Source organism: Sarcophilus harrisii, chromosome 2, assembly GCF_902635505.1.
Source record: "Sarcophilus harrisii chromosome 2, mSarHar1.11, whole genome shotgun sequence".
NCBI lineage: Eukaryota > Metazoa > Chordata > Mammalia > Dasyuromorphia > Dasyuridae > Sarcophilus > Sarcophilus harrisii.
In genome coordinates, this window is record NC_045427.1 from 482,827,893 (window position 1) to 482,855,386 (window position 27,494).

General features: G+C 36.3%; 1 protein-coding gene across 4 annotated transcripts in view; it reads left to right on the forward strand.

The window, feature by feature from the left end:
- The first annotated feature begins 1,675 nt into the window (after window positions 1-1,675).
- Window positions 1,676-27,494, forward strand: part of NUP214 (nucleoporin 214) — a 97,456-nt gene continuing 71,637 nt past the window's right edge. For 2 of the 4 annotated variants that reach the window (XM_031954852.1, XM_031954853.1), the window contains exons 1-18: window positions 1,676-1,857; window positions 4,920-5,115; window positions 5,669-5,817; window positions 6,461-6,659; window positions 7,279-7,349; window positions 7,563-7,626; window positions 8,105-8,208; window positions 11,112-11,252; window positions 13,108-13,214; window positions 14,185-14,251; window positions 15,317-15,443; window positions 17,318-17,479; window positions 19,869-20,400; window positions 21,066-21,241; window positions 22,878-22,966; window positions 23,600-23,689; window positions 24,577-24,726; window positions 25,052-25,210. In XM_031954852.1, the coding sequence (XP_031810712.1) occupies window positions 1,813-1,857; window positions 4,920-5,115; window positions 5,669-5,817; window positions 6,461-6,659; window positions 7,279-7,349; window positions 7,563-7,626; window positions 8,105-8,208; window positions 11,112-11,252; window positions 13,108-13,214; window positions 14,185-14,251; window positions 15,317-15,443; window positions 17,318-17,479; window positions 19,869-20,400; window positions 21,066-21,241; window positions 22,878-22,966; window positions 23,600-23,689; window positions 24,577-24,726; window positions 25,052-25,210 (2,628 nt within the window). In that variant the 5' untranslated portion in view covers window positions 1,676-1,812. The remainder of the gene's footprint in view (window positions 1,858-4,919; window positions 5,116-5,668; window positions 5,818-6,460; window positions 6,660-7,278; window positions 7,350-7,562; window positions 7,627-8,104; window positions 8,209-11,111; window positions 11,253-13,107; window positions 13,215-14,184; window positions 14,252-15,316; window positions 15,444-17,317; window positions 17,480-19,868; window positions 20,401-21,065; window positions 21,242-22,877; window positions 22,967-23,599; window positions 23,690-24,576; window positions 24,727-25,051; window positions 25,211-27,494) is intronic. The other 2 variants (XM_031954854.1, XM_031954855.1) reach the window with 1 other exon arrangement.

Sequence of the window (27,494 nt, forward strand, 5' to 3'; positions counted from 1 at the left end):
CAATAGCTGAATAGTTTGCTTGCAGCTTGAACACTTAGGCTTAATTTGTAGCCTGAACTAGACTGAATTCCCTGAAACTTTCCCTTAGCACCAGGGGACAGTGATGTACTTCTTCCTTTCAATTCTCACTACACTTGTTATTTTCCTTATGAAGTTATCACTGCTGGCCCCCTCGCCATTGTCTGAATCCTGTGTCATCTCCTCTCCCAACCCAGAAGAAGCTGGAATGCAGGAAGGGGTTTTAGTCCTTTCTTTATCCCCCAAGTTAGAAACCTGGCAGAATCCGTGGAAAGCCTGCGCCCAGTTTTGTAGAACGAACGAATGCAATTCATTCAAGAGCACATGGCAGGAAGGACATTTATCGGAGGAAACGATTGGTGCGTGGCTTCTAGGGGAAATGCGGCAGGAGCCCCGAGGCCCCGGGGCCTTGGCAGCGCCCGCTTTCGCAAACAATGCTGGCTGCCAGATATCAATCTGCGGGTCAGTAATGACCGATTCTGATTTAATGCCAAACCACTAAATCGTAAAATTAGCCTATCAGTGACGTGAAGCACCGGATCTCTCCATCTTTTGCCTATAAATTTATCTTCTTGCTCCTAACTCTTTGCTAAATTCGTTTGGAATTTAGCCCCCTTCATCTGGCGACATAAATACAATAAATGTTGTCCCTTGAGTTGAATATGGGTTCAAGCCTGCAGATTCTTTTGAGACACTGATCTGCGACCCCAACCTTTTGGGGTTTCCTAAACCTTGCCATTTGCAGAGACCTTTCCCCATCAATTAAATTTTAAATAAATAAATATATGTATGTGCATATATATATATATGCACATACATATATTTATTTTTTATATATTTTAATTTTTAAACATTTTATATTTTATTTTAATAATATTTAATATTTAATAAAATAAATTTATTGTTAATAATAAATTTTTTATTATTTATTTATTTAATATGTATTATAATAAATATATTATAAATTATAAAATATATAATTATATATTTTTAATATTTTATATAAAATTTATGTAAATTATATTATATTTATATATTATTATATATATTAAATTTTATATAAATTATATTATTTATTTAATAATAGATTTTAAAATAATAACTAAAATATTTAATAAAATAAAATTTAATATTTAATATTATATTTTAAATATTTTTATATTTATTTTTATATAAAATAAATATGTTTATTTTATATATATAAATAGTTTTTTTTGTTAAATGTTTCCCAATTATATATATTTAGCGTTTGTGATTTTTTTTAAATCGAGTTCGAATTTCCTGCCACCCTCCCCCCCCTTTGGGAAGGCAGGCAAAACGATGGCGATTATCCATAGGAAGTCATAACTGTAAAATTAAAAGTCTCAGAAGTTGTCAACCTTGATCCGAAAAGTCCTTAAAATTCTAGATTAGATGACCGAAAATCGGGTCAAAATCGAATTAAAAAAATAGATTTGTGGGGCCACTTCCCTTTCCTAAGATGGACCAATGAGGAGAGTCAGTTGATAACAAGCGCGAGCCCGGCTGACCAATTAGAAAGCCGCAGTTCTCCGCCCGCTTGTGCTGTACGGGCCAATGGAAAGCAGCAGCTCACGGCGGGCTCGCGTCGGACCGGCCTCTTTTCCACCCCTCTAGAAGACTGTTTCTGAGGGGGGTGACGTCGTCTGCCTGCGCCGGATGTGGCGGCCCCGAGAGCGCGCCGCTGAGCTCAGGGGAGGGAAGTGATCCTCGCTGCCGCTCCGGCTCCTCGGGGGCGGCGGCTCCTCGGTCTCCCGCTAGTAGGGAGACTGCGCCATGGGAGACGAGATGGATGCGCTGATACCCGAACGGGAGATGAAGGTCAGGTGCCGCGCGGCCTGGGCCGGGAGGGGACAAAATAGGTCCTGTCGGGATGGGCCACGCCGCGCCAGGCCTGGCCGCGGTGCGAGGCGTCTCTCGGGCCCTGCGTTGCCTTGGAGAGAGAGCCGAGGCGCCTGGAGAGCCCGCATCCTGTGCCTCCGGCCTCGAGTTGATCGAGCCGTACCGGGGGCGGGAGTTCGGAGCTTACGGAGCCCGAGAGAACGGGAATCCAAAGGCCTGGTTTTCGGATTCAGCTTCTTGGATGTTTCCCCCTAGGTTATTCCCCTTCATCTAGGGATCCTAGACTTAGGGCTAGAAGGGACCCGAGGGACAGATTGTCTTGGCCGGCCCGCGCGCTACACCCATTTTGCGGATGAGGAAACTGAGGCTTAAATCCTATGCCCACGATCATAAGGGGTGGAAGCTCAAATTTTCTGTCTCCAGGTCCCTTTTTCTATAAGTAACCCCAAAGCGCGGTCCATTCCCACACCACCAGAGAAAGTGCAGGGAGAAGGGAAATCCGAGCCTCTGCACCTTTGTTACCTAGCTGTTTAACCAGAACCGACAACTGTATGAGAAGGGTAAAAAAGGATGGACTTCCAAAAGCAAAGAAATGATCTTGTAGCATGTATGAGGGTCGTGAATCAAAATAGTGGTTTGAGGTGTGCAAAATCAGAGAGAAATAAATGAAACGATTCCTTGGTCTTAAGTTTTCTATTGGGAGAGAGGAACCCAGAGTAGAAATGGTAGAAGAAATCAGGAATCATGGGAAAACAGAAACGACTGCAGGGCACCGTCTTCAGCTATAAAGGTCCATACAGGCCTACATGAACCTCAGGGAACAAGCCACCCCTTATCTGTCCTCCATCCTTTTTGGGATCTTAATTTTTCTTTTATGAATCTAGACTAATCTTATCCCTCCTCAAAGCCTCAGTTTCTTCATGTGTAAGGCGGAGGGGAATGGATTAAGTTATCTCTGAGGGTTCTCTCCCCCCCCCCGCCCCCCCCCCCCCCCCCCCAGTACTGACATTCAGTAATTCTTGGTTCAGTGGGATTCCTTGGTGGAATTTATCTCTTGGGCCAGATATATCTGAGGAGAATGTTCCAAGGATATTTAGATTGAAAGGTTATTGTGATGGGAAGTGCACCATCCTGGGTGTCACAAAACCCAGATTCTCGTTACCGATTTGTTTCTAAACCAGGATGGGTTGTCATGGGGAAGTGTGCTCAACTGTGTCTCTGAAACCATGAATTTTCAGTCAATGTTCATTAAAATCATGGCGTGATCCTAGGCTTCTCTCTTTCCTAATCTGGGCTTCATTTTTGTTTGTTTGTTTGTTTGTTAATTAAGGAGCAGAGCTAGATTGTCTCTAAAGTCTTTTTCATTCTGTGGTTTATAGCTGTTGTCCTGGATGGATTTAGCCTTTGAAGCAACAGTGAATGAAGTAGATGTCTGGGACAGAGTTAGGCCATTGTTGTGTTGAAAAATATACTGAATTGAGAATGAAGAGATCTGAGCCCTCCTTGAATCCAGAAGTATGCAAGCTTCTCAAGGACTGGGGATATCTTTTGCTTCTTTATGTATCTCAAGCACTTAGCACAGTACCTGGCTAATAACAGACTTTTAATGAGTGATTATTGACTAACATGTAGATTGCCAGTGACTCATTGTATAACCCTAGCAAGTAATTTCCCCCTTAGAGACTCAGTTTTCCTGTTTGAAAAATGAAACTAGATGGCATTGAAGGACTCTTTCAGCTCAAAAAACAAACAAACATGGATAGTGATTTCTTTATGCTAAGGGATAGACTTGCTTAAGGAGCCCGTTTACATAATTGATTCACCTGTTGTAAGGCTATTGGGTAACTATAATTTCAGAGGTCCAAAAATAATCTAGATTAATTTTTTATTTTGTGGTCTCAGAAATAGCAGTTACAAACTCTTTCATTGGTCCATTATGCTACTGTGATTCCCCCCCAAAAACACAGACTCACTGTAAAATTTCAAGGAAGTGTGATATGCTTAGAGTAAATGCTTTATAGTAATGGATATTTACTATTTTAAAGTTGACAGGACATTGACATCACATTTTAGCTTCACAACAACACTAGGGAATAGGTACTATAGCTATTATGGTCCCCATTTGACAAATTTGGAAACTGAGAATTAGAGAAATTAAATTATTTTCCTGTGGTCACATAACTATTAAGTGTTAGAGGCAGGATTTTTAGGGTTATCCTTCTGACTCCAAGTTCATCTTTCTCTATCTGCAAAATACAAAACATTATCCCCTTATGTAAAAGCACACATAGAATGGCTTATTCTGTTCAAGACCTTTAGTTAGTTGCTGAAAATTCAGAGAATAGCATAGGCTTGTCCTTCTTGGAGCTTACATGTATACATATAAATAGAATTCAAGGGAGACAAAGATGGGGCAAAAGATATTTTGATGTGCTAAAATTTCATTATTGTGACTATTTCTTGAAATAAGTTACTTAGAATTAAGTCATCTTTTTCTTGGTCAGTATTTTTTGAATATATGTTATGTATATAGACTTTGTGCCTTGTGGGAATATAATAATAATCATTCACAAGTTACAAAGTATTTTCTTCACAACACCCCTATTAAACAAGTTTTATTTTCCTCTTTTTACAGATGAGGAAACTAGAGCTCAGAGGAAAAGTGACATTCGAATAGTTTCAGATACTAAGTGTCAGAGCTGGAATTCAGCTGGAAAGTCTTCTTATATCAAGTGTTGAGTTCATTCTATCATATTATTGGGAGAAAAATAGGAGGCACTATCCTTAATCAGAAGGAATTTACAGTGTTCTCATTGGGGAGGTAGAATATATATATATTCATGTAAAATTAGGGAATAAGATTGTATATAATGTATGATGAAGATAGTAAGTGGGAGAAAACCAGGATGAGCTGAATTTTAACAGGGAAGAAGTAGGAAATATTATGTCAAAATTTTCTTTGTAATTGTATTTGACCTAAGTAAGCAATATTTCTTATCATTTAAACTACTGAATTACTCTCTTTTTATTCTTTATGACAGGATTTTCAGTTTAGGGCACTGAAGAAAGTTCGAGTCTTTGATGCCCCTGAAGAACTGTCCAAAGACCGTTGCAGTATGCTTGCTGTGTCTAATAAGTATGGTTTGGTGTTTGCTGGAGGAGCCACTGGGTTTCGCGTTTTCCCTACCAAAAATCTTCTTATTCAGAATCGACCTGGGGAAGATCCTAATAAAATTGGTTTGTACAATTCCGTAAATTTTTATTAAACTCCTACTATGTAAAGAACATTTTAACAAGTTATTGATTTCTGTAAGATAGAAGAGAGAAGTATAGCAAAGCACTAATGAAGGAGTCTTTTTCTCAAAGAAAATTTCTGATATAGTCACTGAAGACTAATTTTAAGAATATTACTCCCATAGCTATCATTGAAGTTCTGGAGACAATCCATGTGGCTCTTTCTTTTAAGGTATCTGGTCATCTTTTCAAGCACAAAGAAGAGAAAATTCTACTTTATTCTTTTATATTTTTGTTTGGCTTATGACCTGATTGTATAATGTCTGGGAGGAGTTTTATTAAATCAAATTGCTTTCCAAAGTTCCTTTCAGGGAGCTATTCCTTTTATATTGGTGTGTCTGACTGGGTTACAGAAGAACCAAAACTTAATGAAGTTTAAAATATGTCTGGGAATCTTTTATGTAGAAAAATTCTTAACAAAGCACTAGATTAAAGGATTGGTTGTCTCTGTGCTTAAAAAATGGTGACTTTTGTTTCTTGTCTTTTTTCCTAATAGTTGAGAAAGTTCCAAATATATTTATCCCTATGAAATTTCCTGTATACCACTTGGCTTTGAGCTGTGATAATCTGACACTCTCTGTGTGTATGGTGTCCAGTGAATTTGGCCTCATTGCTTTTTTTGATGTTCGTACGTTCTCAAATGAGGTAAGGGGCTTGTTAGCTGATCTTGGAATCTTCATTTAGCATGAAAATCCAGTTTCTGGTGTTGAACACTTCTGAAGCAGATGCCTGCAGTCTTGCTTGCAGAAAAATAAGTATTTATCCACTCCTGAATCATAGAACTGAGAACTAGAAGAGATGATCTGCTACAGCTACCTCTTCTGAGGTGGGGCGTCATTGTTTTTACCCATGAGAACTATGAGACCCCAGAAGGGAACTTGCCAATAGTTGCACAGGTGGTAGGATCCTCAGATTTAGGTCAGATGCATGCTTCTTACTATATAGCTTTTTTGCTTTACCGGCATGTATGTTCTTTGGCAAATATTTTAATCTCCAGCTGCTATTCAAGTATTTTTCATTTGCCTTCAGTATTGTCAGTTACTTGGAGTATGTTGAGCTAAAAATTAACAATTTTAGCATCTTGCCTTAAGCTTTGCCATAATAATTTATTTCCCTTCTTTGGGCCTTAGTTTCTCAATCTATAAAATGAGTGGATAAGACAAAAAAAATCACTAAGAAGCTTTCTAAAATTCTTTAATTCTGTCAGCTGGGTAGTCTGCAGTTGAGAGGAGCTAGCATAGACTGATTTTGTCTGAAGGATATGGTGCTTCTGTGCATGTTTTAAAAGGCTAAACAGCAGAAACGCCCATTTGCCTATCACAAACTGACGAAAGATGCTGGTGGTGTGGTTGTCGATATGAAGTGGAATCCTACTGTCCCCACCATGGCAGCAGTTTGTCTGGCTGATGGAAGTATCGCAGTTTTACAAGTCACAGATGCGGTGAAAGTGTCCGCAAGCCTTCCACCATCTGTGGCAGTAACATCTGGTAAGTAATAAAAATTTTGACCCTACAATGTATAGTTATATAATTCTTTTTAAAAATTAATTTATAGTAATAAAATGTGACATTAATATCTGAAAAGGGAGATAATATTCTTCTTTGAAGCAAGAGAGTATAAATAATTTTGGAGAATACTTAGTTTTTCTGAGGGGGAAAAATGTTTTCAAATTGCTTGCCAATTCTCAATTTGGCTTTGAGAATAATTTAATATTTCTTGTCCTAAAATAAGTGCACTGTGGTATATTCTTTTGCTTCTTCTGAGGAAGATAACCGAAAATAATAGTGACAGATTGAACATTTTTATGATACTTGTAGGACTGCTTAACTGAGGTAGAAGGCCTTAATCCCTCTGGGCAGGTCTTGCTTAAAAAGCACTCTTAGCCCTCAAATGATTGGGGCAAAGAGGTAATACAATTTGGTTGCATCCTACACGTATTCTCAGTATCTTTAACTATATTTAATAAATTCAAAAACAAACAGCCTTCTTCTTTGAATTGGCTAATAAAGTAACAACAAATGGTGATTATGTAAACTATCTTGTCATTGATCTCAGTTGTTAATCCACCTATTAAAAGTGCTTTGTCAAATTTTCTTCTTTCTTCAGTATGTTGGAGTCCTAAAGGAAAGCAACTTGCTGTAGGAAAACATAATGGAACTGTGATCCAGTATCTCCCTGTAAGTTCAGTCTGACTTCTTATAATAATCCTTGTGTATGTAAAATTCATTTCAGTCATTCCCGCTTATCTTTGCCCTCTTGGCCACTGAAGATGGGTAAAATCAATATGAGACTTTTGTGTTGGGCATTAATTTCTTTCTTTCTGGGGAGGACCAATTGGAACTTGGCCTAAATAGCGTTGATTATTTAAAACAAGGTCTTTTGTTTTTCAGACATTGCAGGAGAAAAAAGTAATTCCTTGCCCTCCATTTTATGAAGCAGATCATCCTGTAAGAGGTAAACTCTCTTAGGTCTAAAACAGTCTGCTTTTTAAAAAAACTGAAATGACTCCAATGAGTTGTTTGTTTTAAAGGTATATTAACATTAGCCAGGATTTATCGCGAAATTCCCAAATTACATGCTCTATTTTATCATTGATAGAATAATTGAATAAATTTTAGCTTCAACACAGGAAAGTACTTTTTGATTAATTGTCCTGGGAGATTCCTTATCTTTGTATGCATGTCAATTTTTCCTGAAAATGTCCATTTTTTTAAGTTCCCAGAAAAATTAGTTACTATTTTGGCCAGAATTGGAAGTTTCTGTTAAATGTGCACAATCAATGAAATCTTCTCTAAATTATTAAAAGAGTTACTTGATTTCATATATTTAGATGTTAATTTCATTATATCTACTTGTTAAATCAACCACAAACAAGTCATTGCTTCATCTGTTATTTTTAATGATGAATTCATTAAGATATATCCCATTTCAGTTCTCGATGTGCTGTGGATTGGTACATATGTCTTCTCAATAGTGTATGCAGCAGCAGATGGGACCTTGGAAACTTCCCCAGATGTGGTGATGACTGTACTACCTGTATGTATGCTAATTTATATGCCCTACTTATGAACTTGATAGCATTAATTTAGGTGTCTTTTGAACAGATTATTTTTGTTTGAATATTTTTTTCCTTTAGAATGTTTTATGTACTTTTACTTTGGATTTTAAGTAAAGGAGTACCCAAGTCCCAGTCATGTGTCTTGCATTCTCCCCCTTAAAAAAGGAATTTTTAAAAAAATTAGCTCAGTAATAAGCATTATGTAAAATAGTGATGAAAATTCACCTTAGAGACTTTGAACCATGAGTCCAACAAACAAACTTATATAGCTCACTGTGGTTAGTGTTTTATTTATATTGTCCTATTTAAAACTGGCTGAATTAATTTAGTTGTGAATTGAAATTCCTATATTTAAGAAATTGACTTGTTAAAGTTCTGTGTATTTGCCTTTTATTTTTCACGTAAGCTAATCTACTAAAAACTAAGAATATTTGTGGTTCACTCATTATTTGAAAATAAATAAAAAGAGCACTAAGTATTTAGTTTTAGAGATCTAAATTCTTTGATCTTTCAATTGGCATTCCCTTAAGTGGTGCAGATCATGACTGTCACTCAGGTCTTCTTATTGTGTTCTGTTCTTGTCCTTGTCCTACTGTAAATCTTCCCTAGGGATTACCCAAATACTGGTGGGAGGCCTTTGGGGTGGGAAAAGGGAGGGGGAAATAAGCATTTACATAGGGCCTACTTATGTTTCAGACATCATGCTAAGCATTTTACAAATATGATCTCTTTAGATCTGTCGTGATTGAAATAATGGTAAACTGAGGCAACAGAGTTCTAAGCACGATCAATTTATTAGCAAAGCTAGCATTTGCCAATAAATGGGGTCCAAAGCTCCTCAGTAACCAAGGATGCATCTGAGAGTCAAGACAGCTCTTTTATAGTCATACAGGGGAACCCAAAAATAGACGGTGACATCAATTTAGCATAACAGAGGTGCATCTCATTTTTGGTAGTTCAGTGCCAAGGTCACTAACCACAAGATACATAAATTTATTATAAGGTAGGCTAACATCCTCTGGAAAGTCCAGTGGTGGGCAATATCTGAGAGAGAACAAGGAGCTTGTGGTAAACATGTTATTGATTTCTGATAGATTAGGATATAGATTACAATTTTGTGACTTGCGAGTCCTTCGGAGGGGAACTTAGTGGGGGGAGGATAGCCAAATTGGAAACTAATAGCTGTAAGTTTAAGGAGTTCAGAGAGCTCAAATTCACATGCTAATGGAGAGTAACTAATATATAACTACTTGAACATTAATACATAAACTAAACTAATTAAGCCTTAATAAAATAGAGGAGATTATCCATTTTCAATTACACAGATCTTTGGACTCTCCTTGGATACTAATGGAACACATAGGCTGTGTACCTATGTTGTCCTTTGGTTATCTCTCACCTCCTTTTCCAGACATACTTCTCTCCAAGAATATCTTTTATATTGCTTTTCTCATGTAGCCTACTCTTGCTTACCATGCCCTTTCATTGACTTATAACTTTAATTCTTTTGAGACTTTGGGATTTTATGACTCAGTTCCTTATGGCATCACTGAAGAATTTTGCTGTTAACAAGATGGATTTTATTTCAAGTAGAAGCTTGGAATATTTAAAAGCACTGCATGGTTTCCCAAAAGCAATTCAGCCTTCCTGCCTCCTGATGTTCAATTTATTGTTTATTCACATTGTCTGTCCAAGATATATATTGATAGATCAGTTCTACAGGTTGCCCATCTCATTACATATCCCTATCTGGGCAATGGGCAATGGGCATTCTTTAAACCCCTATTTTTTCTGTTGTGGGTAGTTAAGCTGACATTTTTTGATTAATGGTAGTTCTTTTTAAGGAACCTCTTCAGTATTCCAGGTCTTGATGTCACCAGCACAAAGCAGAACACTTGAAAGACCTTACTATTCATTTTTTTGTTCAGTCATTTTTCAGACATGTCCAATTTTTCACAACCCCAATTGGGGTTTTCTTGGCAAAGATACTGGAGAGGTTTGCCATTTTACACATGAGGAAACTGAGGCAAATTGAATTAAGTAACTTACCAGGGTCACACAATAGGTGTCTGAGGCTGGATTTAAATTCAGGAAGATGAGTGCTCTATCCACTGCACCCCCTTCTCCCCCAGCTGCCATTATCATTTATAGAGAATCCATAGGGTTATACATTGAGAGCTGAAAAGGATGTTAGAAGTCCAAACCCCCTTCATTTTATAGTTGGGGGTTAAGTGAATTGCCCTGGGTCACAGAACTAGTGTCGTAAGTTAGGATTCAAACCCAGGTCTCCCTAACTTTAAGCCTTGTGCTCTCTCTACTACACTGCTGTGCCTGTCTCCAGTTGGATTCTGCCCTGGACATCCCTCTGACAGTGACAAACATCTCTGGTGACCATTTCTTCCCATTTTTACTTGGTATTAATAATTGGAAGTTCAAACAAAAACAAAGTTATCTGTTATTTACATTTTTTCAAAACACTTATATTCTAAAGATGGGAAGATATCTTGGAGTAGAGCTATAAAGGCAGTTATTTTGTTCTACTGAATTTTAAATTAAATTAAATCTACCTTTTTATAGCTTAATAAATGCAGTACAATTTTTTATTTTCTGTACTTGTATGACTATAAAGATGTGGTCTTGTCTTGAATGTCTTTTTGAAGACTTTCCTGTTCCTTTCTCATATCTTTAAGCAAAGATACTCTCAGTACATGTGTAGAGTATTCTTATCAAAATTTTCTAGGGATGGGAAAATAGGCAATGGGTCTTGATAACCCCTTTTTTAGAGGTAGAGATGAAATTAAAGACTGATTTAAAAAAATAAGTTTTACTGCCACCTTTTGTTTTTATATCACAATCTTTTCCTAATATATGCCCTTTGCAGGTCCCACTTAGTATCAAACCCTTCCTTATAACAAAGAAAAAAATAGTTAAGCAAAAACAACCAGTAGAGTTGGCCACCTCTGACAGTAGGTGCAACATTCTGCCTCTGTGGTTCTCCATCTCTTTGCCAAAAGGGAAGAAGGTATATTTTCTTTTCTGTACTCTGGGACCAAGATTGGTCATTACAGTTACTTATAGTTCTTACTTTCCATGATCTTTTCATTTATGTTATTGTATTTATTGTATATAATTTTCCTCATTTTGAATACTTCAGCCTATATTAGTTTGTGAAACTTCCTGTGTTTTTTTTTTAATTTCCCTTATTTGTCATCTCTAATTATACCATAATGTTGTGACATTTACATATCACATTTCATTGAGCTATTCTCTCCCATTTTCTTTCCATTTCTTTATTGCCACAAAAATACTGCTTTGAATATTTATGTATACATGAGACTTTTCATCTTTTCTTATATAATTTCATTTTCCACAATGGTTGGGGAATGTGTGTGTGTGTGTGTGTGCGCGCGTGTGCGGTTTTTTTTTTTTTAAGTACTTGGCATTTCCCCGTCTTTTTGATATCTTCTGAATCAAATCACTTAGTTCCATCAAAATTGTGTTACCTCTAGTATGGTCTTCTTCTGGGTGTATTTAGTCTAATCCAGTTGTTCTTCTCATCTTTGTTTTCTTTATTTCCATTTCTATTTCCTTATGCAGGATGTTGAAAGTTGTAATGTTAGAGTCCACCCATCATTGATGGAGAAAAGAATTAGTTGTAGTAATTATTACAGGTCTTTTCCATTTTTGCTCTTTTGTGCTCCACTTTCATTTTTAAAAGCTTTCGGAAATATCTGGCTTAATTGGCTCTTTTGTTAGGTTTTCTATAAATTTATTTTTACCTGGACAGCTTCTTATCATATTATGAACAACATTACTCAAAATCTTCTCAGTAAGGTTTTATAATCAAGTGTATATTTTAAGCTGCTGCTGCAGTTGGCTGCCATATCTTTCCATTTGGCAAGGAGATCAAGTGTTTGTTGGCTGAGCCAGTTTTAGTCTCCTTATTGTGAGCATTGATTTAGACTGGCAAAGTTCCTTAGGAAATGGTGATACCTGTGTCAAAGTCTATCCTTTTATCCATTTAACCTCTTTTTGACGTCAACTGCTTGTTAAAAATAGTCGGATTGGAATTAAGTCATTTGCAGTCCAGATCTCCCTTTATTCTTCTTTGGCAATGATTTTGATCTTTGTTCTAACAAATCAGTGGTCTGACTACATACATAACTGATTTTGAAATAACTCCTGCATAAGTAACCATTCATTTCCTTTCCATTAGAATAGATTCAGTTTTCATTTTTTTGTGATGTTCTTCAGTGTTTGCCATGTCTAACATTTTCAGTATCTCTTCTTGAAGAAAGTATTCATAATCTGTAGGCAAGAAACTTTGATATAGTCTGGGGGGGGAACTTTGGCGTCTTTTATTTCTACTTTTAAATCATATAGATCACTTAACCTTGGGTCTGCAAATTTTTTTGGTGGGATTGAAGGGGAGGTAGTTGGGGTTAAGTTACTTGCCCAGGGTTACACAGCTAGTATATGTCTGAGGCAGGATTTGAACTCAAGTCCTCCTACCTGGTGCTCTATCCACTGCGCCACTTAGCAGCCCCATGTAAACTTATTTTTAAAAGTATTTTGATAACTTTCAGTATAATTGACTTCCTTTGTAATCTTATATATTTTATTATCATTTTTTAAAATTCTGAGATGGGTTCTCTTGGTTACACCAGGCTGCCCAAAGGTTCAGTGATAAAGAAAAAAAAGTAAAGAACCTCTGGACTAGATCAGTTTCTGAATCAGCCTGAACATTTCATGATTTCTTAAAAGTTTAAAGTTATTTATATTAATTGGCAATGTATTTTTGGGGGAAACTGAACAATGTAGATTTGGAGGGGAGGGGCATATTAGTTGTTCATTTTTTTCTTCTTCCATGTTTATAGAAAAAAGAAGATAAGCACCCTGAGATATTTGTGAATTTCATGGAGCCATGCTATGGCAGCTGCACTGAAAGACAGCATCATTACTATCTTAATTATATTGAGGAATGGTAAGTATAAAACTCAGGAAAGAGATTATCCTTTTCTCACTACTAGGTCAGAAATCATATTCTTAGGTATATTTTTGGTAGTCTTTTTGTAAATGGGAAAAAGAGAAGCTAAATACTGTTGATAGCGTCATCTATTGCTAAACAAAAAGCTATAATGACTCTTGCTTTAACATCCTGTCATTCCCAGATAGCATAAATACACAATTTTTAAAAATATAACTTAGTTCCAGTGGCTGTTTATAGGGGAATTGGCATATGAGAAACACTTCTAAATTCTCCTGAGCACAAATGAAATTGGAGCTTAAAAAGTTCACTAAGCAGTGCTTCTGCTTATATGGCAGAATGAGATAATGTTTGTAAAGTACTAATATAGCACAGTGCTTGGCAATATAGTAGGCACTTAATATATGCTTGTTACCTCTCTCTTGTATAGGGGGATACGTGTTTAATGATTTCTTACAGCTTGCAAACTTCACTTCAAGCACTTCCCTGATGTCATTACATTATGTTTTGAGATAGGTCAAACAAAAATTTTCATCCTTATTTTTCACAAATGAGGCACATAAAGCTCAGAGACATTAAATTTCTTGCTTGGAGTTTGTATGGAAACTTTGAACCCAGATATTTTCTGAATCTAAATCCAGTATTCTTTTGTAGTTTGTTGTATCTTTGCTTTTTTATAAAATATTATTACTGTTATTTTGTTATTGTTGCATCTTTTTCTTGATAAGACACGGTACAATTGGCTGACTTTTTTTTTTTTTTTTTTTTTGGCTATATTTCTTGACCCAGTAAGTGAAACAATTGGTTGTAAAGTTCTTTTTCTTCTGCAGTTGTGATGAGCCACATCACTTTCTCTTTAACTATTGAATAGAGGAATTATATTTTCTATAGTGACATAATGATGTATTTAAGGAAAAACTTTTTCATATATGACATAATAGTGAGAATTTGAATTTGTTTCTTGAAGGGACCTAGTACTAGCAGCCTCTGCAGCCTCAACTGAAGTCAGCATCCTTGCCCGGCAGAATGATCAGGTACCTTATTGATTATATAAATAATCTGGTGGTTTTATAAGTAAAATTTCTAGGGGAATAGACAAGTTAAAATTGAGAGAAAAAAGTTAGGGGTATGTAAGTTTGATAGCACTTAATTATTTCATGTCTAGACCATAATAGCCCTTGAATGACATGCTGAAGTTGTAAACAAAATGAGCCATTTATTGTAGGGCCCAGCAGCCTGCAGGCACATCCGGCGTATCAGATTCAGTGGTAACCAAATACTTCTGCCCTCTACTGATCAGTTGTGGATCAGTGGTGTGGACTAGATGACAAAACCATCAGTGAAGTGGCTTGTGCCTTTGTGTAAAGTGGCACTGCAAACTAATCTGACCTTATTCCTATTCATGTTAACTTTTTTGTATTAGCTTTTTTAAGCCCATTTCTTCCCACTCATCTGTATATGAAGAGTTGGAATTTGAGTGACTTTAGATCCCTTCTGTGATCCTCTAACCATAAAACTGTAGTTATCACTTGCTTATATCTCCTATTGTGAGTCAGGATTGGGGTTGGAGGGTGGTTGGGAATAATGTAGGTGGTATCAAACAGTGAATAATATGTCTGTCTTGGAACAATAGCTTACATTCATAGCATGCATTAAGTTTACCAGGCATTTTATATGTGCAATCAAAATCCCGCAGTCAAAGATTTATTCATTTTGGCAGGAGGCTGAGCCCTTATGAGATCATACAAGCAGTTCTTGGTAGACAGGCAATCAAGAGACCCAGATACATTATGCTGCCTCCACAAAATGAGTTTTCTTAATTTATTATAAGAAGGAGAAAGTAAATGTACTTTGTTGTTATATTTTGACTATCATCACAGGAGGAGAAGGTCAATTTCCCAGCCTCTAGGTTTCTGAGGCTACCCTAGGCTGCCACTATTTTAGTTCCATATTGGATTTAAATAAACGTGGTTAACAAATTGATCTAAGAGAAGTGGTTTTTATTTTGTTTTGTTTTCTTGTTTTTGTTTTTAACTTACTCCCACATGAATGAGGTAAAAGGTAAACATGGACTAACATGGCTCTTTTTTCCTTTCCAGACTAACTGGGAATCCTGGCTTCTGGAAGACTCTAGCCGAGCAGAACTGCCTGTTACTGATAAGAGTGATGATTCCCTGCCTGTGGGTGTTGCTATAGACTATACCAGCCAAGTAGAAATACCCATCAGTAAGTGAGATGCTCGCCTTTAAATTCAGAAATGCAGTTTTTCAAACAGTTGTCTGACTTTTCAAGCAAGATGTCTCTAAAAGGACATATTAATGACAAGTATGTGTCATCTCTCTCTCTCCTATACTTCTCAAACTTATCCCTATTTATTTTGGTGGCATAGAATCCCCTCCTTATACAGGTGTTGTTGAGATTGATACAAGGAGATTATAACACAACTTAACATTTATTTCTAAAATACTTTTAAAATTTAGAAACTTAAGTTTGTTGTTAATGCCAAGATAGCTCAGTTGGTGTTTCATTGCTCAATTATTTTTATTTTATTAGTAATCTTAAATTGTAGTGTTTGAGATGTTTTTCTTTGGTGAAACCTCACAGATTAGAACAATCACTGATTGGGGTGCTCCCGTCATTTTAATGTCAGGTTGGATCTGAACTCCCGAGAATTTGTGCAGCTAACTGCTGCATGTTCCCTAGAAAGGCAAAGTGGTTTGACCTACTCCTTAAAACTCCAGCATCACAAACAAAAGGGGCATGCTTTTCCTCTAAAGCACTTGCCATTTGTCAGTCTTCAGGTTGATGTAATAACCAGTGAGAAATGGAAGGATTTGGGGAGTAATCTTGCTGTAGGTTTTGTATCAGTAGTTTTCAAACAGGTAGGTCTCGTTTCTTCTTATATCTCACATTTTTTCCAGTCTATTTTCTGTATCCCATCCCAATCTTGCCCTCTTTCCTCCTCCCAAAAAAGGCAATAATTCATCTCTTAGTTATCAAGGAGCATTCTTTCTTTACTTTCTGTATTCTTACCATTATACTACATGTTTTGGCGGCGCAGAAATAAAAGATATTCTTTATTCATAAGGAATTTTGAGTACCCAGTCTATTTGGGGAAAATAAAATTTGTCTTGCTGATGCCACCACTGCTAAATGACTATTAGGAGTGCCACAATTCTGGTTTCCCTCAGACATTACAACATTTCTTAATCACTGAAAGGGAAGGAATTTCAGGAGAAAATAAAGAGCTTTCCTCTAAATTGAAAATATGTCCTTTCCCCTTCTTCCTGTTCAATGAGACAATTGTGTTTATACAAAAAATGTGATTTTTAACCATATGAATTTGAAAATTGTGGCTTTTCAAGAAGGAAGTCCAAATGTTAACAGTCTGGAGCTCTATATACCTACTATGTTGACATTTGGCCAAATGGCTGTGATCAAGAGAAATGCTTTCATCTGTCTCCTAGTGCTCTAAGCTTTGGGAGTGTATCACAGTCAAGGCACCATTAAATTCTACAGCATACTCTCTTTATACAAGCCTTAGTCATGCAGGACTGTTTGGTCTGATTGGCCATTTGCACTGACTAGTCCAAAAGACAAGCTGGTTCATTTGATTACCCTTGAAAAATCTGAACTGACAAAGTACATGTTTAGCATTCAGCTGTAAATGAGTGTAAAGTTGTTTGACATGCCTTTCATGCCTTTGCTTTGCTTTACATATAGACTCGTCTATCATTTCCCCACTAGCAGTTCTGCCTAAAGATTCCTGTCCTTTTCATTTTAAATGCTTTGAGCATTTACTCATAGATTTTTGTAACTTGAGCTGAATCTATCCTTTGCACTGAGATACATTTTAAAGCTCAGCACTTTTGACAGAGTAATAAAATCATCTTCATATAGGGCATTGCAGGAAACATTGTCTAATAGTTGTGGTGGTTTTCTTTTAGATGGTTATTTTATGACAGTTAAGATTCAAGTCCCAATACTTTAAGTATGTAATCTCATTGTGGGAAACCTGCTGGCCAGCTTCTTTTCTCAACCAGTGTCTCTGGATTCCCAAATTGATATCGTCTCTCTTTTTTAATCTTTCTCTTTAATAGATGACGAAAAGACTCTTCCTCCTGCTCCAGTTCTGATGTTACTTTCAACAGATGGGGTACTTTGTCCATTTTATATGATCAATCAAAATCCTGGTCTCAGGTCTTTGATTAAGACTCCAGAACAACTTACTATAGAAGGAGAACGACAGCCCAAATCATCAGGTACACATCCACAAATTGCTTTTATAGACAGTGTAATAGGTTGTTTTTTTACTGTACAATTTAAATTTTATTAGATAAAATTTTATATGGTTATCACAATTCTCAGAAAGTCCTCTATATGCATTTCACAGATATGCTAAAGCTAGTATCTGTAATGCTTCCTTTGACAATTCTTTTAACATAAAAGGTCCTTGTCATGTTTGTTGTCTAAATTAAAATCCTTGTACACTAGTTTGATGGTGATCATGAGTCTCTGCAGTGGTTAATTTTAGCATAAATTCTTAAATGATAGCTTTTTAAAACTCAATAACCATTCTATGGTCTGTTTCTAAGAGAGATTAGTTGTAATCAGTTTGTTGAAGAGTTTTTCTTCTCAGAAGGAAGAAGCCCAGGAAGTACAAATTGTAGTTATTCAATTAGGTTTTAACACATTTACAAAGTACCTACTGAGTGCAAGGCATTATGCTTGTCTTTCATTTCAGAACTCCCATTTTCATATGGGACAGGGAATTCTATACTTTATTCTCTTATGATTTCTTCCTTATCTGTAGAAACTGGAAATTTGCTCTAAAGCTTCATCCCTAATCAGAATGCTCTGTAATACAGAGCCATCTTGAGCTCTTGTCAAGGAAATTTAGTTATTGCAGTTCCTGGAAGATCCCATTCTAAGTTAGGCTCAGGCATGGTGCCACAAAGACAGTATCTTGAGTGCTACATATATTTGTATGCTAGAGCTGGATACAGATGCTTTCAGGTTTGTTGCCTTTGTGTTCAGAGATACCAGTGAAAACTGCAGCATTCAGTCAATCATTTGACTAACAAAACATACAAGATCTGCAAAAGGAAGAACTGAAGTTAATGTGGTTTGGGCAAGGAAGACATTTTTTAGGTATCTTTGGTACTATATGGTAAGAGCATTCAGGCTTAGAGCAGAAGAGACCTGTGTTTACATTCCATCTCTTGACCTACTGGTGGTATCCAGGGTGCCTAACTTCTTTGGGGCTATTTTCTCATCTGTAAACCAAGAATAGTACCTGTAGTACTTATCTCAGGGTATTTTAGAGGATCAAATGAGATAAAAGTACAGAGACACACTTTACAAATATTAAAGAGCTTTATAAATGTCACTAGGAGGCAGTATGATGTAATGGTGACTTGGACTTGGAGTCAGGAAGACTTGTACAGATCCTTCACTGAACATTAGTTACGTGACCCTGAGCAAGTCATGTACCTCCCTCAAATACATTTCCTCATCTGAAAAATGGGGATAATAATAAGAGTACTTCCCTCCCAGGGCTGCTGTGAGGATCATCCAAGGTATTCTATAGAGACTAAAGCATTTGGCAAACCTTGAAGCCCTCTAGAAGTGTGCACTAGTGTGGAGTGATTGGTAGCACAGAGCTGTCCCGACTCTCTTGGCTAAATCTCCTTAATAGGTGCCACACACTGAGAAATGATAGGTTCCAGGGTGAACTGTGATTCTTGTCACATTTACTTTCTTGATGGTGTTTACTTTGTATGGGGTTACAAGGAGCTGTAAAATAACAAAGACTTGATGTAAATAGCAGTTTTTATTCTTAAGCTTTCCCAGTGATGAAGGTTGCCCTTCCACATGTCTTGAAGTCACTCAGTAAAGGAGAGAGTACTTGTAAGCAGGAAACAGAAGGGAATAGATGTTAGGAGCACATTTCCCCATCCAATGTTGCAAATGTATCCTTTAACTAAATATTTGGTTCTTAAAGATTTCGCCAGCCTTTCCTACTCTTAATGTCTGGGACAAGTACCAGAAAAAGGACAATAGCCCATTTAAATAATGATATTTGTGTACATGCTTATGTATATGTAGTTACGTATATACACACACATATATATCCATGGTATGGTTTTCAAATTAATGATGAGCCCTGGATCAAGTTCCCCTCTTCAGCTACTACCTCTTTTATCACTTTATTTGACTAAATCTGTTTTCTCACCCTTAGAATGGGATTTAAATTCCTGATATACCAGGTGATTATGAGGAAAGTATATTGTAAATAGTGCAGTACTAACTCAGCAGTGGAAATTCAGATGTTTCTTCTTCTGGGTACCCCTTGTCAAATTCTCATGAGATTCTGTATTAAAAACTAACTTCTTCCAAATCACAGGAGGAAAATTGGAAAATTTTCGTCTTTACCCAGAAACAGCCTATTTAAGAAGGCTCTTCCCCTTGAAGTTAGCTAATAACACTTTTATTATTAAATCTTTGATTTTCCTAAGATAATCTCTTTGCTTTTTCTTCTACACATTTATGGCTAGGTATACTTTTCACTTCCTTTTTGTTTTATAATGTTTGATTTATACTATGAGTGTTAATTATCTTTCTCATTTTAAAAAAAAAATCCCTTTCCAGGAAGTACTCCCACAACCCCAACGTCCACTCAAGCCCCTCTGAAGCTTGAAACATCACCAGCTCTGGCTCCAGCTTCAGCTCCAGCTCCAGCTCCAGCTCCAGCTCCAGCTCCAGCTCCAGTTTCTGCCCCACCTTTAAACCTTGCCACGACAACTGCTGCTTTCATTTTGCCTACAGTCACTCTCCCTACTGCCACCTTCCCATTTGGTTCTTCATCCTTGAAATCATCCAGTTTGATGTCAGGGGATCCTCCTCCTTATCCCTTTTCCTCAGAGAGCTCCAAACCAACTCTAACCTCTGCTGTAACTAGTGCACCAGCCTTCTCTTTTACACCTCCTTCTAAGACTCCCCTGTCCTCAGCCCCGTCCCTAGCCCCCATGACTACCTCTGCATCTTCCTTCTATTTTGGATCACCTGCTTTTAAACCTGCGGTGGAAAATACTCCAGTGGCTAGCATGTCTACTCCACACATAGGGGCAAAGACATCTTTCCCACCTACATCTTCTGCAGCCAAAGTAAACCTAAATGAAAAGTAAGTAATATTTCTTTGAGAGAATTAAATTTTTCTTTGTGATACATAGAAATATTTAGAAGATTTAGTTTGGCTAGTGGGTAGAATTCAGAGGATTTGTGTACAGATTTATATGGCACTCATTCCCCATTAGACTGTAAATTCCTTTAGGAGGAAGGGCCATGACTTGCTTTTTTTTTTTTTTTCCCCCTCCACTCACCAGATTCTGCATACTTAATAAGTGCTTAGTAAATAAGGAAATGGTTAAGTGAGTGTTCTTTTGGCAAAAAGTACAAATTGGAATCCCCTTGGTTGGAAGGTTTTCCTTTGTTCCAAAACTTGGTTGATTTGAATAGATGTTAAAAACCTGTATCCTACTAGTACCCACTACTACTAGTAGCTACTCTACTGTGGCAAATTTAGTAGTTCATATACTTGTTAAATACTTATTTGATAAGAGGTTTGAATAGTTTATTCTCAAAATAGCAGAATATCCAGTAAAGTATCATATTTTCCTTATCTTACAATCTGTATCCTTTGAAAATAGTATTTAAGGCATTTGCATTACATGAAGTTAGGGGCATTTTTGTTGATGATAAATTAACTTTTGAGGATGTTACTTTTTATTGTCAGTGGAGAGAAATATTTGTAATGGGTTCTTTTGAAATAGTTTTCTTTTTTTGCAGGTTTCCTGCTGGGGAGACATCTACACCCATCAGCAGTTCACAAAGCAACTCTTCAGTGCTGTCATTTTCCACAGCTTCCAAATCGGCTTCTGCTGGCCCTGTCAGTCACTCCACACCTCTCTCATCTTCATCTAGCTCAGTCTCAGCAAAGTCATCAGTATCTCCATCTGTTTCAGGTATGCTTTCAAGCAGATGTTTTTAAAGAGCTTGGAGTCTCAGTGGGGAAAGGGATAAAGACTAGACTGATAATTTCATTGGTTAATTTCCAGTAATTTCTTTCTCTTGGTGCAGGTCAACATTTCTGCCTCTTAAACAATTACTTAGACCACTAAGAGGTTAAGGAATTTGCCCAAAGATATGTCTAATGTGGAACTTGAACCCAAGTCTTAGTAGTTAATGCTGGCTCTCTACTATACCATGCTGCCTCAAATATTCTCACAAAGAACTCCTTTTTTTTCCTCCCCAGAATTCTTAAAGGTACCAGTTAAGTAAAAGGAAAAAGTTAGTTCTTTGTTTCCTCAAAGCCAGAATAAGTTACTGTGGATTTTGTATTCTCTTATTTAGTAGAAACTGTAGATTATGTGGTGTTATGGACCTAATATTGTGATTGGCAGGTTTCCTTGTCTCCTTGTCATCTTCACAGAGCTGAGAGTATTTGGTGATTCAATTAATGGGTCTGATAGCCATTCACCTGCTTCTAGTGTCTGTCTCGTTCCTTTATAGATTCTAAAATGATTTCATTAAAGGGCAGAGATGAAAATGGTCCTTCGGTGACTATTGTATTTGTCACCTGAACCCAAAGCAGTCACAAATGAATGACCTTTGTGGATGTCAAAACCATGAACAATCTGTCACTTGAGGTAGCAGGCAGCTGAGGAGGAAGATCAATGCAGTCAATGTCTAGTACATTTCCTTAGCCCATTCCTGTTTGGAATTTGGTATCATAAGTTGTTTTCATGAATTAAAATAATGGTTTAAATTTATATGGCATTTTACATCTTGTAAAATAGCACTGTGAGATAGAAATACAAGGAGTATGCTTATTTTATCAATCAGTGAATATTTGTTAAACACTTGGTCTGACAGACAGAATCTGAGCACTGAGAAGATTTGTACAAAGAATGAAACAATTCCTACTCACCTGGACCTTAATATTCTTGATGAGGTGAGGAAATTCATACTTTGAGAGACTTGGTTTCTTCCTGTGCTACCATGTGTCTTTAAGCCCTAGAAAGAGTTTCATTTTCAGTAAGCCTTCAGAGTCTCCTAGATATATCAGATTGTTTGAATTTTTGAAATATTCTTTCTCAAGGTAGTCTGCTCTGAATTCTTAACTATTAGAGGGGAAGGCCTAGTACTGCTTATCATAGTTAACTTAGTCTTCTGATGATGAGTTCTTTTTACTTTCTCATCTGTAGAAATCTTTCTATATTAACCATATTTTTCCACATTATATGTCTTCTCTCCTCCCTCCAGTTTGAGGGAACTAATCTCTTTCTGATTTCAAAATGGGTCAAGTGAAAACCAAGGACATTTGGTAACAGAAATGACATTACATGTATCAATATTGTCATTGTCAAAAATGCTGCTGGTGACACATTTTCGATTCTCGTCTTTGGTTTTCACTTGACCCATTTTGAAACCACCCATGCCAGCACGTGTGACTAGCGGGACTTTATCTGAATGTTTCCACTTGTGGTAACCATGGTGTCTTTCCACATGTTGCCGTGCCTGTTCTTTCTCATATTTGGGATTGAGGAAATTATTAAATGTGGTATATTTTAATTGAGTTTTATCTCGTTGTCATTGCAGGACGCTCTTCCCAGAGCAGTCCAGTATCCTCAATGGTGCAGAAATCGGCCAGAATCACTGCTCCAGTGGCAAAGTCAAGTACTACTCAGGTACTCAGTGCCTAGATTCAAGCAAAACTATATGCTTTTTTGATAAATTCATTTAAGTATATATTTTTGAAAATGTGATTGACTTTTTAATCATTTTAAAGAATCCCTTTGACATATTTATATGTTGGTAATGCTATTAAAAATTTCAAAAAGTTTGAGTAACTTTAGTGCATGCAAACTTTATCTCAAACTAAAGATTATAGGGTTATATTCTCTGTTGACTCATGCCTTTTTATATTATAATATTATATATTTTCTTTTTTCTAAATTCAAAATAGCATTTAATTTTTCTCATTATTTCCCCAAATAAGCAAAAAATAAATCTAATGACTTTTTTTCTGGTCCTTCATATTCAGTTTCTTTCTTGATAAGTTAAACATATAAGTTAAAGACATATAAGTTAAACATCAGAAAAACAGACACTTGAAGAGTTGAATCCCTCCTCAGTCAACCATGAGCTTATGCTTTCGATAGACTATTTTTAACTGAGTTTGTATTCCAGAACCCTATGTTAACTTTTTTGTGTAATTTAAGATTAGAGTCTGGAGTCAAGACTTATCACCATGGTTAAATCTTTGAAAAGGTTGTTTCAGTGGTTGCAATTTAGCAGGTTTTCAAAACTTCCAATTTCAGGCCAAATCGCCACAATCTGCCGTTGGGGTAGAAAAGCAGCAGCATCAGTGGAAAGATTCAGATCCTGTGATGGCTGGAATCAGTGAAGAGGTAATATATCCTGTAAATCAATTTTTCCCCCCTACACTGACCTAATGCAACCACATCAATGAAATTTGGTTCCAGTAAAGGCTTTTAGTCAGTATTGTTATCCTAGTGGCTGGCCTTGGCTCATTTCCCTGGAAGCTGATCCACAATACTATAGTAGATAAGTAAGTTATTTATTTATTTAAAACTTGAATTCAAAATAGAAAAAGAGAAAAAGATTTCCATGTGCACAGAACATGAGAAAATTCAAAATATGAGATAATAAATTTCCATTTCAAAAAGCAATATAATAAATATCACTTCTTGTCTTCAGAGATGTCCATCTCTTCTTTGCTTCCTTATAGGTTTTCTTTTGTTCTTTTATGTTCACTTTTTACTTTATTCTTTTTTTTTTTCCCTTTCCTCCCCCCACTTCCTTGAAGGCTATAGTTAAATGTGGGTGTGGGTGTGGGTGTGGGTGTATGTGCGTGCATATTATATATGCACTGACATACATATCTGTATTCACATATATATTTGCACTCACATATTTACACACACATAAGGATATCTGTAATCATACACATATATACATAGGTACATTCATATATACCCGTGTAAGGCTGTATTATACTTGTTTGTCCTCTGTTTCTCTGGAAGGGGATACCATCATCTTTTATAAGTCCAAGCCTTTCCATACTTGTCTAAATTCACCAACTCTTCATTTCCTACACCACAGCAATATTCAGCCTTATATTATCTAATTGTTTTAAATAATCTAAAACAATATTGATTAATGTGGCTGATGTATAAAATACTTAACCTGTTTTCTCTTTTGATTAATCAGTTCTACACTAATTAAATCTCATCTCATTTTTGGTTTGATTTTTCTCACTAACTTGATTGTGTAGATTGCACATTTCCAAAAGGAGATGGAAGAGCTAAAAGCCCGAACTTCGAAAGCCTGTTTCCAAGTTGGCACCCCTGAGGAGATGAAGATGCTACGGACAGAATCAGAAGACTTACACACCTTTCTCCTGGAGATTAAAGAGACAACAGAGGTATATATTCATCTTTTCCCTAGATTGAACTGACTTGTTGAGTATTAATGCTTCATCACCTCAGAGATGAAGTAGATGAATGTCATTGTTTCCTACATTGCATATGCATTTGATTCTTTCTCTTTTGATTTGAATCAGCAGTTTAGTCTTTGAGTTTGGAAATTCATTACTTTTTAAATGATTCCCACCAGTCCCTTTTTTTCCTTTATTTTTACCAAATAATCTAACCTAATTAATCTTTTTGTTGACATTATCTACTCATTTAAAAAAAGGATGAAAACATTTTTCTTCATCATTACATTTCTTTTTTTTTTTTTTTTTTAAGTCTCTTCATGGAGATATTAGCACCCTGAAGACCACCTTACTAGAGGGTTTTGCAGGGGTTGAAGAGGCAAGAGAACAGAATGAAAGAAATCATGACTCTGGATATCTTCATTTACTCTATAAAAGACCACTGGATCCTAAGAGTGAAGCTCAGCTTCAGGTAGGATACTTGGAGAAATGGGCTTTTTAGTTCTTATATGAAGCTTGTCATCACTACAGATGATGACTAACACTCTTCTTGAAAAATAATTGTTATATGGATTTGATGAACATTGACAAATAGACTCTTTTCTTTATATAAAGAACAGAAAAAAATTACCCATAATCTTTATTTTATGCTTTGGTTTTTTTTAAATATATAATAAATTTGTCACAAAATTCTAACACTATTCTGCTTAAAGTGACATTCTTGGAACTATTTATTTTCTCTTCTTCCTTAACTGGCCATTAGGATATATTCCATAAGTTAGATGAGGAACATTGGTTATGATCTTCTAATTCAAATATCTGCAGTAGAAAGAAGTATAATCTATCTAGATAGAATTCTGTCTGTAGTAGAAAGAAAAGTTAGCTTTTCTTTTCAATGAACACTTTTTCTGTTAAAAACAAACACACAAATAAACCAGACTTAAAATTCTGTATGTATCTGCCCTCTTGGTAGATTTTACATTTTATGGACGCAGGGATTCTTCCTAATGTTAAATTTTTCCCTTTCTCAGTGAGGGAACAGAGGCGGTTCCCTCAGTAGTCACAGGATCGAGGGATTGTAGAGTCAGAGCTGGAAGAGTCCTGAGAGGCTATTGAATCTAATTCCCTTCTAGTGTAGATGAGGAAGCAGGCCCAGGGAGAATAGGTGATTTGCCTAGGCTCACACAGCTGTATCAGAGATAGAATTTGAACCCGGGTCTTCCTGATTAAAAGTCCAAGGCCTGCTTATTCACTATATCATGCTACCTCTAGTCACTTAACACATTTTTTTCAACTCTTTGATCAGACAATTAAATATCAAAATATGGTACTGAAAAAGCTTTAGTGGGGGGGGGCGGGGGGGAGGGGGAGCAGCTATGTGGTGCAGTAGATAGAGCACCAGCCCTGAAGTCAGGAGGACTTGAGTTCAAATCTGGTCTCAGACACTTAACATTTCCTAGCTGTGTGACCCTGGGCAAATCACTTAACCCCAATTGCCCAACAAAAAAAAGAAAGAAAGAAAAAGCTATAGTGATAGATTTAGATTTAATGGAATAAGGAGGTATTCGTTATTGTTTTCCATTACTGCTTAATCTGAGGTTTATTCCTCAGGTGTAAGTATAGAACTCTTCTTTCAGTTCTCCCTAAATCTTTCTATCTTTAGGTCTGAGATCCTTAGTCAGTGGATCTTTTGTTAGCTCTTCAATCTGGTTGCCCTTCTGCTTGTGTCTACTTTCCTACAAGATTGTCCAGATTTGGGACAGTGACAGGAACATTCACAGCAGGGGCAACCTCTTCCCTTTATTCAGAACTTTTCCTCTCATCATTCTTTCCTCTGAGGAAATGAAAAGTTACTTCTTGTTAGAAAAAGACAGTGGATACTTCTATTTTAGTGAAAAGCCTTTTTGAGGATTCAGGGCATCTTGAAAACAGAAATCCTTTCAGGTTTCTCTTCTATGGGATTTATCTCCATTAAGCCAGAGAGCAGTTGTCTCCTTAAAATTTTGCAGAGGAAAAGCCCTAGTGAGTTCCAACTAGTTTTGTTGGTTTTATTTTCTGTTTCTTTCACTGTGAGACCATGTAGAGAAAGTTATGCAACATTTCCTCTAATTATTGGTTTCCCAATCAAAAGGAAATAATTATTCTTTCTCAAAAGAAAAGGTCTCCACCCTTCCCCTCAGTAGTTTCTTGAAATTCATTTATTGTGCTTATATTTATTCCTTAAATACTAAATATTGAACTCTTTTGTATCCTTATAACACAACTTCTTTTAAAACGGCCATGTGACTTTTTCAGTTAAAAATTTAAGTGCATCATAACATTTTTTCGAACAGATTGAAATAAAACACAAGATTTGAGTAGAAAGATAATAGTTTATACTCAATATACAATGGTCTTTCTTGCCCTTTGGTCTGTATGAAGTTTTCACATAAGGCTCCAAATCTTAGGTTAGAACATTTATGACTGATATTGTGAAGACCAAGCAGAGAAGAAAAAAAGTTGTAGGAAAATGAGCTTAACTTTAATGTATAATGCTACTCTTTGTATTTTGTTAGTGTGCTGATGTTATGTTCTTATAAATAAAGATATGACTGATCAAAGCTAATAGAAATGACAGGCATTTTTCAGTCTTGCTAGTAGGTTCCAAAAATCTGCAAGATTACTGGAGCTTTTTTTTTCTTCAGTTAATGCTTGATCATGTTATTTGATGGTTTATAATGGCTCACCACATTGCCATTAATTTCATGAGTAGCAGT